The 15395-nt window shown below is 37.1% G+C and overlaps 1 protein-coding gene across 1 annotated transcript; it reads left to right on the plus strand.

Moving 5' to 3' along the window:
• The first annotated feature begins 155 nt into the window (after positions 1-155).
• Positions 156-14822, plus strand: LOC139134375 (mucin-22-like). Its single transcript, XM_070701236.1, has 4 exons — positions 156-638; positions 3358-3924; positions 8879-9445; positions 14403-14822. Exons 1-4 carry the CDS (start codon positions 156-158, stop codon positions 14820-14822), a joined length of 2037 nt encoding a protein of 678 aa, XP_070557337.1.
• Positions 14823-15395: the final 573 nt, after the last annotated feature.

Raw genomic sequence — 15395 nt, forward strand, 5'->3', positions numbered from 1 at the left:
CAGGTGCTGTGACAACGGCTGCAGCAGGTGTGTCAGCAACCACAAAACTTGCAACAGGTGCAGCATCTAAGACTGCAGTTCCTGGATCAACAGCATTTGTTCCTGGTCAAACAACTCAGCAACAGAAAACAAGTACAGCAGTGGAACAGACTACAATGCAAGCAACTTCACGACAGTCAACAGGAGCTCCCATCGTTGGAGGCGATGTGTCTGTAGGAACAGCTGCCAAAACAACTGCTACAGACGCCCCTGCACAGTCTACAGCACAGGTTTCTAGCGAGCCTACAGATGCTGCAACTACTGCAGCAGCACCTGTGCAGGTCACTCTAAAGCAGACTTCTCAGGCCACAAGAGCATCTACTGCTGCAGCAAGCAGCCGCCAGCCATCAACTGCGGCGAAGGAGACGCAGCAACCGACAACCAGACAACAGACTACAGCTGAACGGGAAACCAGCAGCCAAGCTGTCTCAACTCAGCCTGTGGTGCTGGTGACCTCAGATGCAACAACTGCCAAGGAGGAGGAAAAGACTTCATCTGTAGCCAAACAAACCACTCTGGTGAGAAACGTATCATCCATGGCTGTGACTACTCTAAAAGTAACAACGGAAACACCAGAAACAACTGCTGCTCCTGAAAAGGTAAGTGTTTGTGCACTATTTGCAATTACTGTAATGTGGACTTCCAAAGCATTGTGTAGATTTAAAACATAGCAGATTGTTTATACACACTCAGTCTAACAATTAACACAATTCGTTTTGAGCGCCCACAATTCGTAGGTTATATGGTTGAATAAAGTCTGTATGTGATTTGTCTGTCTATATGTATGTATGAATTTGGGGATGTCTGTCCGTCCAACGCTAAAACTCACAAACCACTGCAGGTATTAAGCTGATTTCTTGTGTTATGATGCCATATATGGACTTCATGTGCCGTTGTTAAAATGAACTTGGTAATCTCATGTACATGCAAATGAGATAGAAAAAAGGACGGAAATGGTCGAAAATCAATAACTGAGGAACTACTCATCTGTTCATTGTCGTATTTTGTTTTTAGGTACCTTTGGCCAACTCAATATTGTCGATATTTGATGCTTCCTATTTTTAATGAATTTTATCTCTTTTTTTGGCATTTTAGTAAATAATCGTTTTCTCGTAAACCAATGGTCGGATCGCTTTAAACTGTGGGGTACAGGTGCCTTGTGATAACTCAAAATAGAATTCATCGAAATTATGGCAAACTTTACATATGGTTGAATTGTACTTTTGGGCAATTTTTGCCATTTTTGGTCAAAAAAATCTTCTTTGAAACTGTGTGTGGTATTACTTTCTAATTGCGTTTGCAGGTTCTTAGGAGTGACCTGAAGATTACTCTGTGAACTAAAGGCAAAATTTGCTAATTTGTAGTACTTTTTGCCATGCTTTCAAATTTGGTACACAGGCGAAATGTAGTAGGTCATTCATTTAAAGTCAACTACTGCCAGTGTGAATGAGCAGATTATGATTGTTCTGTTCCAGGCGTAGGTGTTATTTATAGGTATGATGCAATGTTAGACGGTAATTGATATTTAACTGAATTTGACTTACATTGTATGTAACTCTTGTTCTGTATAAACTCTATCAATTCACTCAGAAAAAAAGAAATTCGTATACTTTTAAATAATTGAATTAATTAGGAAATCAACAAAGTAAAAATAACTTTAGTGTAGAATTATTAGAAAGTTCAACATTTTTGACAGTTCATAGTGAAATGTTCACCATCTTGGATGATTAAAACATGTAAAGGCAACTTTCCTGAACCCCAACTTTGACACATTCTGTACCGTCATGTATTGTTCTCTGTATGTTATCTAAAAGAAATTGCTCATAAAAGTTTGTCATGACGGATTGGCCAAATAAAGAGAGATAGAGAAAGTTGTGATATCAAGTTGTGGTCAACTTGATAAGGATAAAAAAACCAATTACATTTTGAGGAAAAAAATAGAGTGGTCAATATAAAGAGTGGTCAAAGTGATAGGGTTTTCATGGTAAGGCTGGGCTATAAGATTCCTCATGTTCTATTTATATGAATTATGGAATCTGTGTAACAACAGTGCAATGAAATAGTTACATGATTTCTTATAATGCTTTTGATGACCTTGAACTTCTTAAGTTGCAAACATTTGTCTCTTCAGTGTGCTTTCTCTGAGTACGTACAGTCTCAACTTATTCAACACAACTGACTTGCAATGTCAATTTGAGAGTTAAAATGTGCTTGGTTAATAGGCTGAAAATACTGATAAAGATAACCAGAGATGAAGATTCTTTATATCCTTACAGATATGCTGCTTTATACGACATAATCTTGATAAGCAAGGCATGTTTACTTTAATCAGAATATAATTAACTACTTTAATCAGAATATAATTAACCCTTGTCTATATTATTATAAGCAGTAGTATCAAGTTGAACAAGCTGATATTGATAGGTTAGGCGGCTGTTGGAGGTTAAAAGCTGTAAAAATAAATGTATGTATGTATGCATGGCTATCTGTGTCTCCGTCTGTGTGTCTGTGTGTCTGAATGTATGTATGTATGTATGTATGTATGTATGTATGTATGTATGTATGTATGTATGTATGTATGTATGTATGTGCCGATGTATGTCCGTCAACATTAAAAATTCCTAAACCGCAGGACCGCCCATCTTAGTATTTGTTGGACAGTTACACCCAGGGGTGGAGATGTGAGATTTTGTTCAAATGAATATGCCAAAGTCAAAAATATGCAAATGTGGGGGAAAAGGAAATATCCTGCAAATTGCTAAAACTCTGTAACCACTGACCTTATTTTATTAAAATTTGGTAAGCATGCTCTTTATAGTGACTTTCATTACATTTCGTCAAACTGTGGTGAAATGTTAAAAGTTATATTTAGGGCGATTTTCCCGTTTTTGGTCAAAAAATCGTACTTTCTGAAAGTGCTAATCCCATTGCCTTGAAAACTTGTTTGTATGATCCGAGAGTTTGCCTTTGTCAGATTCGTTCAAATTGTGGTGAAATTTTCATATCTGTATTTTTGGGGCAAGTTTTCCCACTTTTTGTCAAAAAATCATTTTCTCCCAAAATATTTGTTGGATTGCTGTAAAATATGATAGTCTTGCTCCTAGGGTTGTTTTCTGTGTGATATGTAAAAATCATTATGAGATGGAGCATTTCATATTGCTGGGGTATAAGATTACTTTGGAATTACAAAGGAATTTTCATAGTAATCAACCTGTGAGAATGCAATGTCATGTGTGTACTAGTACTGAGTATTTCTGTAAAATGGGAGCACAGTGTCATTGACACTATTTTTATGCTACACTGACCCTTTATTTGAAGGTACTTTCAACTGGATCAACAATATTTACTCCTGGCCAAACAACTCAGCAAGAGAAAACAAGTACAGCAGTGGAACAGACTACAATGCAAGCAACTTCACGACAGTCAACAGGAGCTCCCATCTTTGGAGGCGATGTGTCTGTAGGAACAGCAGCCAAAACAACTGCTAGAGAATCCCCTATACCATCAACAGCACAGGTTTCTAGCGAGCCTACAGATGCTGCAACTACTGCAGCAGCGCCAGTGCAGGTCACTATAAAGCAGACTACTCAGGCCACAAGAGCATCTTCTGCTGCAGCAAGCATCAGCCAGCCATCAACTGCGGCGAAGGAGACGCAACAACCGACAACCAGACAACAGACTACAGCTGAAAGGGAAACCAGCAGCCACGCTGTCTCAACTAAGCCTGTGGTGCTGGTGACGTCAGGTGAAACAACTGCCAAGGAGGAGGAAAAGAATACATCTGTAGCCAAACAAACCACTCTGCTGAGAAACGTATCATCCGTGGCTGTGACTACTGTGAAAGTAACAACGGAAACACCAGAAACAACTGCTGATCCCGAAAAGGTTAGTGTGTGTGCACTATTTCCAATTACTGTAATGTGGACTTCCAAAGCATTGTGTAGATGTAAAACACATAATGGCAGATTGTTTATACACACAGCAGTCTAACAATTAACACAATTCGTTTTGAGTTTCCATTTGCCATACATATATCGCAATTGGTATGTTATATGGTTAAATAAAGTCTGTATGTGAGTTGTCTGTCTGTATGTATGTACATGGGGATGTCTGTCCCTCCAACGCAAAAACTCACAAACCGCTGCACGTATAAAGCTGATCTTTGGTGTAGTGATGCCATATATGGTCTTGATGTGTCGTTGTTAAAATGAACTTGTTAGTCTCATGGATATACAAATGAGATAGAAAAAAAGGCGAAAATGGTCAAAAATCAATAACTGAGGAACTACGTATCTGATCATTGTCATATTTGGTTTTGGTACCTTTGGCCAACTCATTTTAACCTATAGATTTGATGTCAATATTTGATGCTTTCTATTTTTAATGAATTTAATTCCTTTTTTTGCCATTTTAGTAAAACATCTTTTTCTCGTAAAGCAATGGTCGGATCGTGCAGGTGCCTTGTGATAACTCAAAATAGAATTCATCGAAATTATGGCAAACTTTGCATATTTGTACTTTTGGGGCAATTTTTGCCATTTTTGGTCAAAAAATCTTCTTTGACATTGTGTATGGTATTACTTTCTAATTAGGTGTCCAGGTTCTTAGGAGTGACCTGAAGATGACTCTGTGAACTAAAGGCAAAATTTTCAAATTTGTAGTACTTTTTGCCATGCTTTCAAATTTGGTACACAGGTGAAATGTAGTAGGTCATTCATTTAAAGTCAAGTATTGCCAGTGTGAATGAGCAGATTATGATTGTTCTGTTCCAGGCTTAGGTGTTATTTATAGGTATGATGCAATGTTAGACGGTAATTGATATTTAACTGAATTTGACTTACATTGTATGTAACTCTTGTACTGTATAAAACCTATCAATTCACCAAGAAAAAAATAATTCATATAATTTTAAATAATTAAATTAATAAGGAAATCAACAAAGCCAAAATAATTTTAGTGTAGAATTATGAGAAAGTTCAACATTTTTCTGATTTTTGGGAGTTCATCGTGATATGTTTACCGTATTGGATGATTAAAACATATAAAGTCAACTTTCCTGAATCCCAACTTTGACATATTCTGCTTGGTTAATAGGCTGAAAGTACTGATAAAGACAACCAGCTGAAGATTCTTTAGAACCTGACAGATATGCTGTTTTTTATGACATGATCTTGATAAGAAAGGCATGTTTACTTCAATTAGAATGTAATTAACTCTTGTATTATTATAAGCAGTAGTATCAAATTGAACAAGCTGATATTGATAGGTTGGGCGGCTGTTGGAGGTTAAAAGCTGTAAAAGTAAATGTATGTATCAATGCATGTCTATCTGTCTGTCTGTCTGTTTGTCTGTCTGTCTGTCTGTCTATGTGTCTGTCTGTCTGTCTGTCTGTCTGTCTGTGTCTGTCTCTCTGTCTGTATGTGTATGTATGTATGTATGTATGTATGTATGTATGTATGTATGTATGTATGTATGTTAGTATGTGCGGATGTATGTCCGTCCACATTAAAAAATTCCTAAACTGCAGGACCTACCATCTTAGTATTTGTTGGACAGGTACCCGCAGGGGTGGAGATGTAAGATTTGTTCAAATGAATATGCCAAAGTCAAAATATGCAAATGTAGGGAAAACAAGGACAAATCCTGCAAATTGCTAAAACTCTGTAACTACTGACCAGATTTGGTTGAAATTTGGTAAGCATGCTCTTTATAGTGACCTCCGTTACATTTCTTCAAACTGTGGTGAAATGTTGAAAGTTGTATTTTTCGGGCGATTTCCCCTTTTTTGGTTAAAAATCTTTTTTTCTGAAAGTGCTCATCCCATTGCCTTGAAAACTTGTATGTATGATCCGAGGGTTTGCCTTTGTCAGATTCGTTCAAATTGTGGTGAAATTTTCATATTTGTATTTTTGTGGCAAGTTTTCCCGCTTTTTGTCAACAAATCGTTATCTCCCAAAGTATTTGTTGGATTGCTTTAAAACATGATGGTCTTGATCCTAGGGTGGTTTTCTGTCGGATATTTAAAGTCATTATAAGATGGAGCATTTCATATTGCTGGGGTATAAGATTAATTTGGACTTATGATGGAATTTTCTTAGTAATCAACCTGCTAAAATGCAATGTCATGTGTGTTCTAGTACTGAGTATTTCTGTAAAATGGGAGCGCAGTGACATTGACACTATTTTTATATTACACTGACCCTTTATTTGATAGGTTTTATACAGTACAAGAGTTACATACAATGTAAGTCAAATTCAGTTTAATATCAATTACCGTCTACCATTGCATCATTCCTATAAATACACCTCAGCCTGGAATAGCACAATTTTGGGGAAACTACTATGTGGTAATGAAGAATGGGAAATGGGCAATGAAATGAGCAGACAGCGGGTGATTTAAGATTAAATGTTACATCTTCACTGCAAATAAAACCATAAGTGTGTCATAAATAATACAAACAAAACAAAATCATGTTTATTTGTTTGTTGTATGTGAGCCACGTCTAAGACACACAACAAAAGTACTGTTTCAGTCTCAGCTAAATGTCACCTCAGGTGCCACCAGAGAACACCATTTCCACTCCAAAATTTCATTTTTCGCCTTGCGAGAGGGGGGACACCCCCCTCACGCGCTCTTCCCCCCTCGTTTGCTACGCTCACTCGCCGCTCAGTCGCTTCGCTTCCTCGCAGTCCACCCATCTACTTCTTAAATTACCTGGCTACTTTCAATGTAAGGACAACACTGACAAGTAAATGCCATAAAATGCCATAAATGTACATGATTTTACAAATATGTTTTTGTAAAGTGAATCAAAAATGTACATGTATTTACATATCTTTATTTAGTTTCTTGAATATAGTCTGTGTGCGATAGAACAGCATCTTGTTACTGGGTGTGAAAAACCAAGCAAACAAACATTGCACCGATATTTGGTAAAAAAAAAATATATTTCGAAGAAGGAAAGTGAAAAAAAAAGTTGCAAGCATATGCCCTGTAGAAAAAAAATAATTCATGGTGAAGCACGTGGGAAAAAAAATAATGGCTCTCCACCAATCTTCCAAGCCCCCCCCCCCCAGGATATCAAATGGTCCACCCCTAAGGCTGGGCTATAAGATTCCTCATGTTCTATTTAAAGAAATTATGGAATCTGTGTAAACAGTGCAATGAAAGAGTTACATGATTCCTTGTAATGCTTTTGATGACCTTGAACTTTTAACGTTGCAAACATTTGTCTCTTCAGTGTGCTTTCTCTGAGTACGTACAGTCTCAACTTATTCAACAGAACTTACTTGCAATGTTTAATTTGAGAGTTAAAATGTGCTTGGTTAATAGGCTGAATAGTACTGATAAAGATAACAGCTGAAGATTCTTTATAACCTGACAGATATGCTGGGGTTTTTTTTGACATAATCTTGATAATGAAGGCATTTTTACTTTAATTAGAATGTAATTAACTCTTGTTAATATTATTATAAGCAGTAGCATCAAGTTCAACAAGCTGGTATTGATAGGTTGGGCGGCTGTTGGAGGTTAAAAGCTGTAACAATAAATGTATGTATGCATGCATGTCTGTCTGTCTGTCTGTCTGTCTGTCTGTCTGTCTGTATGTATGTATGTACGTATGTATGTATGTATGTATGTATGTATGTATGTATGTATGTATGTATGTATGTATGTATGTATGTATGTTAGTATATGCGGATGTATGACCGTCCATATAAAGAACTCCTAAACCGCAGGACCTGCCATCTTAGTATTTGTCTGACAGGTGCACCCAGGGATGGAGATTGTGAGATTTTGTTCAAATGAATATGCCAAGGTTAAAAATATGAAAATGTTTGGAAAAAAGGAAAAGTCCTGCAAATTGCTAAAACTCTGTAACCACTGACCACATTTGGTTGAAATTTGGTAAGCATGTTGGTAACACAATTCGTTTTGAGCGCCCACAATTCATAGGTTATATGGTTGAATAAAGTCTGTATGTGAGTTGTCTATCTGTATGTATGTATATAGGGATGTCCGTCCGTCTATGTATGTATGTATGGATGTATGTTTGCATGCATGCATGCATGCATGGATATATTTATGTATGTATGTTGTATGTTAGTATGTGCGGATGTATGTACACATTAAAAACTCCTTAACCGCAGGACCTACCATCTTAGTATTTGTTGGACAGGTGCACCCAGGGGTGTAGATGTGAGATTTATTTCAATGAATATGCCAAAGTAAAAAATGTGACAATGTTTGGAAAAAAAGGAAAAATCCTGCAAATTGCTAAAACTCTGTAACCACTGACCAGATTTGGTTGAAATTTAGTAAGCATGCTCTTTAGAGTGACTTTCGTTACATTTCTTCAAACTGTTGTAAAATATTGAAAGTTGTATTTTTGGGGTGATTTTCCCGTTTTTGGTCAAACATCGTATTTTCTAAAAGCGCTCATCCCATTGCTTTGAAAACCTGTATATATGATCCAAGGGTTTGCCTTTGTCAGATTCGTTCAAATTGTGGTGAAATTTTCGTATTTGTATTTTTGTGGCAAGTTTTCCCACTTTTTGTCAAAAAATCGTTATCTCCCAAAGTATTTGTTGGATTGCTTTAAAACATGATGGTCTTGATCCTAGGGTTGTTTTCTGTCGGATATTGTAAAGTCATTATAAGATGGAGCATTTCATATTGCTGGGGTATAAGATTAATTTGGACTTATGATGGAATTTTCTTAGTAATCAACCTGCTAAAATGCAATGTCATGTGTGTTCTAGAACTGAGTATTTCTGTAAAATGGGAGCGCAGTGACATTGACACTATTTTTATATTACACTGACCCTTTATTTGAAGGTAATTTCAACTGCATCAACAACATTTGTTCCTGGTCAAACAACTCAGCAAGAGAAAACAAGTACAGCAGTGGAACAGACTACAATGCAAGCAACTTCACAACAGTCAACAGGAGCTCCCATCGTTGGAGGCGATGTGTCTGTAGGAACAGCAGCCAAAACAACTGCTACAGAATTCCCTATACCATCAACAGCACAGGTTTCTAGCGAGCCTACAGATGCTGCAACTACTGCAGCAGCACCAGTGCAGGTCACTCTAAAGCAGACTACTCAGGCCACAAGAGCATCTACTGCTGCAGCAAGCAGCCGCCAGCCATCAACTGCGGCGAAGGAGACGCAACAACCGACAACCAGACAACAGACTACAGCTGAAAGGGAAACCAGCAGCCAAGCTGTCTCAACTCAGCCTGTGGTGCTGGTGACCTCAGATGCAACAACTGCCAAGGAGGAGGAAAAGACTTCATCTGTTGCCAAAGAAACAACTCAGGTGAGAAATGTATCATCCGTGGCTGTGACTACTGTGAAAGTAACAACGGAAACACCAGAACCAACTCATGCTCCTGAAAAGGTAAGTGTTTGTGCACTATTTGCAATTACTGTAATGTGGACTTCCAAAGTATTGTGTAGATTTATAACACATAATGGCAGATTGTTTATACACACAGCAGTCTAACAATTAACACAATTAGTTTATAGCTCCCATTTGCAATACATATATGACAATTGGGAGTTTATGTGGTTGGAAAAAGTCTGTATGTGAGTTGTCTGTCTGTATGTCTGTACATGGGGATGTCTGTCTGTCCAATGCAAAAACTCACAAACCGCTGCACGTGTTAAGCTGATTTTTGGTGTAGTGATGCCGTATATGGTCTTGATGTGCCGTTGTTAAAAATGAACTTGTTAGTCTCATGTATATGCAAATGAGATAGAAAAAAGGGCGAAAATGGTCAAAAATCAATAACTGAGGAACTACGTATCTGATCATTGTCATATTTGGTTTCTAGGTACCTTTGGCCAACTCATTTTAACCTATAGATTTGATGTCAATATTTGATGCTTTCTATTTTTAATGAATTTAATTCCTTTTTTTGCCATTTTAGTAAAACATCTTTTTCTCGTAAAGCAATGGTCGGATCGTGCAGGTGCCTTGTGATAACTCAAAATAGAATTCATCGAAATTATGGCAAACTTTGCATATTTGTACTTTTGGGGCAATTTTTGCCATTTTTGGTCAAAAAATCTTCTTTGACATTGTGTATGGTATTACTTTCTAATTAGGTGTCCAGGTTCTTAGGAGTGACCTGAAGATGACTCTGTGAACTAAAGGCAAAATTTTCAAATTTGTAGTACTTTTTGCCATGCTTTCAAATTTGGTACACAGGTGAAATGTAGTAGGTCATTCATTTAAAGTCAAGTATTGCCAGTGTGAATGAGCAGATTATGATTGTTCTGTTCCAGGCTGAGGTGTTATTTATAGGTATGATGCAATGTTAGACGGTAATTGATATTTAACTGAATTTGACTTACATTGTATGTAACTCTTGTACTGTATAAAAACCTATCAATTCACCCAGAAAAAAATAATTCATATAATTTTAAATAATTAAATTAATAAGGAAATCAACAAAGCCAAAATAATTTTAGTGTAGAATTATGAGAAAGTTCAACATTTTTGGGAGTTCATCGTGATATGTTTACCGTATTGGATGATTAAAACATATAAAGTCAACTTTCCTGAATCCCAACTTTGACATATTCTGCTTGGTTAATAGGCTGAAAGTACTGATAAAGACAACCAGCTGAAGTTCTTTAGAACCTGACAGATATGCTGTTTTTTATGACATAATCTTGATAAGAAAGGCATGTTTACTTCAATTAGAATGTAATTAACTCTTGTATTATTATAAGTAGTAGTATCAAATTGAACAAGCTGATATTGATAGGTTGGGCGGCTGTTGGAGGTTAAAAGCTGTAAAAGTAAATGTATGTATCAATGCATGTCTATCTGTCTGTCTGTCTGTCTGTCGGTCGGTCGGTCGGTCGGTCTGTCTGTCTGTCTGTCTGTCTGTCTGTCTGTCTGTCTGTCTGTATGTGTATGTATGTATGTATGTATGTATGTATGTATGTATGTATGTATGTATGTATGTATGTATGTTAGTATGTGCGGATGTATGTCCGTCCACATAAAAAATTCCTAAACTGCAGGACCTACCATCTTAGTATTTGTTGGACAGGTACCCGCAGGGGTGGAGATGTAAGATTTTGTTCAAATGAATATGCCAAAGTCAAAAGTATGCAAATGTAGGCAAAACAAGGACAAATCCTGCAAATTGCTAAAACTCTGTAACTACTGACCAGATTTAGTTGAAATTTGGTAAGCATGCTCTTTATAGTGACCTCCGTTACATTCTTCAAACTGTGGTGAAATGTTGAAAGTTGTATTTTTCGGGCGATTTCCCCTTTTTTTGTTAAAAATCTTATTTTCTGAAAGCGCTCATCCCATTGCCTTGAAAACTTGTATGTATGATCCGAGGGTTTGCCTTTGTCAGATTCGTTCAAATTGTGGTGAAATTTTCGTATTTGTATTTTTGTGGCAAGTTTTCCCACTTTTTGTCAAACAATCGTTATCTCCCAAAGTATTTGTTGGATTGCTTTAAAACATGATGGTCTTGATCCTAGGGTGGTTTTCTGTCGGATATTTTAAAGTCATTATAAGATGGAGCATTTCATATTGCTGGGGTATAAGATTAATTTGGACTTATGATGGAATTTTCTTAGTAATCAACCTGCTAAAATGCAATGTCATGTGTGTTCTAGTACTGAGTATTTCTGTAAAATGGGAGCGCAGTGACATTGACACTATTTTTATATTACACTGACCCTTTATTTGATAGGTTTTATACAGTACAAGAGTTACATACAATGTAAGTCAAATTCAGTTTAATATCAATTACCGTCTACCATTGCATCATTCCTATAAATAACACCTCAGCCTGGAATAGCACAATTTTGGGGAAACTACTATGTGGTAATGAAGAATGGGAAATGGGCAATGAAATGAGCACGACAGCGGGTGATTTTAGATTAAATGTTACATCTTCACTGCAATAAAACCATAAGTGTGTCATAAATAATACAAATAAAACAAAATCATGTTTATTTGTTTTGTTGTATGTGAGCCACGTCTAAGACACACAACAAAAGTACTGTTTCAGTCTCAGCTAAATGTCACCTCAGGTGCCACCAGAGAACACCATTTCCACTCCAAAATTTAATTTTTCGCCTTGCGAGAGGGGGGACACCCCCTCTCGCGCTCTCCCCCCCTCGTTCGCTACGCTCACTCGCCGCTCAGTCGCTTCGCTTCCTCGCAGTCCACCCATCTACTTCTTAAATTACCTGGCTACTTTCAATGTAAGGACAACACTGACAAGTAAATGCCATAAAATGCCATAAATGTACATGATTTTACAAATATGTTTTTGTAAAGTTAATCAAAAATGTACATGTATTTACATATCTTTATTTAGTTTCTTGAATATAGTCTGTGTGCGATAGAACAGCATCTTGTTACTGGGTGTGAAAAACCAAGCAAACAAACATTGCACCGAAATTTGGTAAAAAAAAATATATTTCGAAGAAGGAAAGTGAAAAAAAAAGTTGCAAGCATATGCCCTGTAGAAAAAAAATAATTCATGGTGAAGCACGTGGGAAAAAAATAATGGCTCTCCACCAATCTTCCAAGCCCCCCCCCCCCCAGGATATCAAATGGTCCACCCCTAAGGCTGGGCTATAAGATTCCTCATGTTCTATTTAAAGAAATTATGGAATCTGTGTAAACAGAGCAATGAAAGAGTTACATGATTCCTTGTAATGCTTTTGATGACCTTGAACTTTTAACGTTGCAAACATTTGTCTCTTCAGTGTGCTTTCTCTGAGTACGTAGAGTCTCAACTTATTCAACAGAACTTACTTGCAATGTTAATTTGAGAGTTAAAATGTGCTTGGTTAATAGGCTGAATAGTACTGATAAAGATAACAGCTGAAGATTCTTTATAACCTGACAGATATGCTGGGGTTTTTTTTGACATAATCTTGATAATGAAGGCATTTTTACTTTAATTAGAATGTAATTAACTCTTGTTAATATTATTATAAGCAGTAGCATCAAGTTCAACAAGCTGGTATTGATAGGTTGGGCGGCTGTTGGAGGTTAAAAGCTGTAACAATAAATGTATGTATGTATGTATGTATGTATGTATGTATGTATGTATGTATGTATGTATGTATGTATGTATGTATGTATGTATGTATGTATGTATGCATGCATGCATGTATGCATGCATGTTTTTATGTATGTATGTTTGTATGTTAGTATATGCGGATGTATGACCGTCCATATAAAGAACTCCTAAACCGCAGGACCTGCCATCTTAGTATTTGTCTGACAGGTGCACCCAGGGATGGAGATTGTGAGATTTTGTTCAAATGAATATGCCAAGGTTAAAAATATGAAAATGTTTGGAAAAAAGGAAAAGTCCTGCAAATTGCTAAAACTCTGTAACCACTGACCACATTTGGTTGAAATTTGGTAAGCATGTTGGTAACACAATTCGTTTTGAGCGCCCACAATTCATAGGTTATATGGTTGAATAAAGTCTGTATGTGAGTTGTCTATCTGTATGTATGTATGTATATAGGGATGTCCGTCCGTCTATGTATGTATGTATGGATGTATGTTTGCATGCATGCATGCATGCATGGATATATTTATGTATGCATGTTTGTATGTTAGTATGTGCGGATATATGTACACATTAAAAACTCCTTAACCGCAGGACATACCATCTTAGTATTTGTTGGACAGGTGCACCCAGGGGTGTAGATGTGAGATTTATTTCAAATGAATATGCCAAAGTAAAAAATGTGACAATGTTTGGAAAAAAAGGAAAAATCCTGCAAATTGCTAAAACTCTGTAACCACTGACCAGATTTGGTTGAAATTTAGTAAGCATGCTCTTTAGAGTGACTTTCGTTACATTTCTTCAAACTGTTGTAAAATGTTGAAAGTTGTATTTTTGGGGTGATTTTCCCGTTTTTGGTCAAACATCATATTTTCTAAAAGCGCTCATCCCATTGCTTTGAAAACCTGTATATATGATCCAAGGGTTTGCCTTTGTCAGATTCGTTTCAAATTGTGGTGAAATTTTCGTATTTGTATTTTTGTGGCAAGTTTTCCCACTTTTTGTCAAAAAATCGTTATCTCCCAAAGTATTTGTTGGATTGCTTTAAAACATGATGGTCTTGATCCTAGGGTGGTTTTCTGTCGGATATTTTAAAGTCATTATAAGATGGAGCATTTCATATTGCTGGGGTATAAGATTAATTTGGACTTATGATGGAATTTTCTTAGTAATCAACCTGCTAAAATGCAATGTCATGTGTGTTCTAGTACTGAGTATTTCTGTAAAATGGGAGCGCAGTGACATTGACACTATTTTTATATTACACTGACCCTTTATTTGAAGGTAATTTCAACTGGATCAACAACATTTGTTCCTGGTCAAACAACTCAGCAAGAGAAAACAAGTACAGCAGTGGAACAGACTACAATGCAAGCAACTTCACAACAGTCAACAGGAGCTCCCATCGTTGGAGGCGATGTGTCTGTAGGAAAAGCAGCCAAAACAACTGCTAGAGAATCCCCTATACCATCAACAGCACAGGTTTCTAGCGAGCCTACAGATGCTGCAACTACTGCAGCAGCACCTGTGCAGGTCACTATAAAGCAGACTACTCAGGCCACAAGAGCATCTTCTGCTGCAGCAAGCATCAGCCAGCCATCAACTGCGGCGAAGGAGACGCAACAACCGACAACTAGACAACAGACTACAGCTGAAAGGAGACTAGCAGCCACGCTGTCTCAACTAAGCCTGTGGTGCTGGTGACGTCAGGTGAAACAACTGCCAAGGAGGAGGAAAAGAATACATCTGTAGCCAAACAAACCACTCTGCTGAGAAACGTATCATCCGTGGCTGTGACTACTGTGAAAGTAACAACGGAAACACCAGAAACAACTGCTGTTCCTGGAAAAGTAAGTGTTTGTGCACTATTTGCAATTACTGTAATGTGGACTTCCAAAGCATTGTGTAGATTTAAAACACATAATGGCAGATTGTTTATACACACAGCAGTCTAACAATTAACACAATTAGTTTTTAGCTCCCATTTGCCATACATATATCGCAATTGGGAGGTTATATGGTTGAATAAAGTCTGTATGTGAGTTGTCTGTCTGTCTGTCTGTCTGTCTGTCTGTCTGTCTGTCCAATGCAAAAACTCACAAACCGCTGCACGTGTTAAGCTGATTTTTGGTGTAGTGATGCCGTATATGGTCTTGATGTGCCGTTGTTAAAAATGAACTTGTTAGTCTCATGGATATACAAATGAGATAGAAAAAGGGCGAAAATGGTCAAAAATCAATAACTGAGGAACTACGTATCTGATCATTGTCATATTTG

This window comes from Ptychodera flava, chromosome 6 (assembly GCF_041260155.1).
Source record: "Ptychodera flava strain L36383 chromosome 6, AS_Pfla_20210202, whole genome shotgun sequence".
NCBI classification, from domain to species: domain Eukaryota; kingdom Metazoa; phylum Hemichordata; class Enteropneusta; family Ptychoderidae; genus Ptychodera; species Ptychodera flava.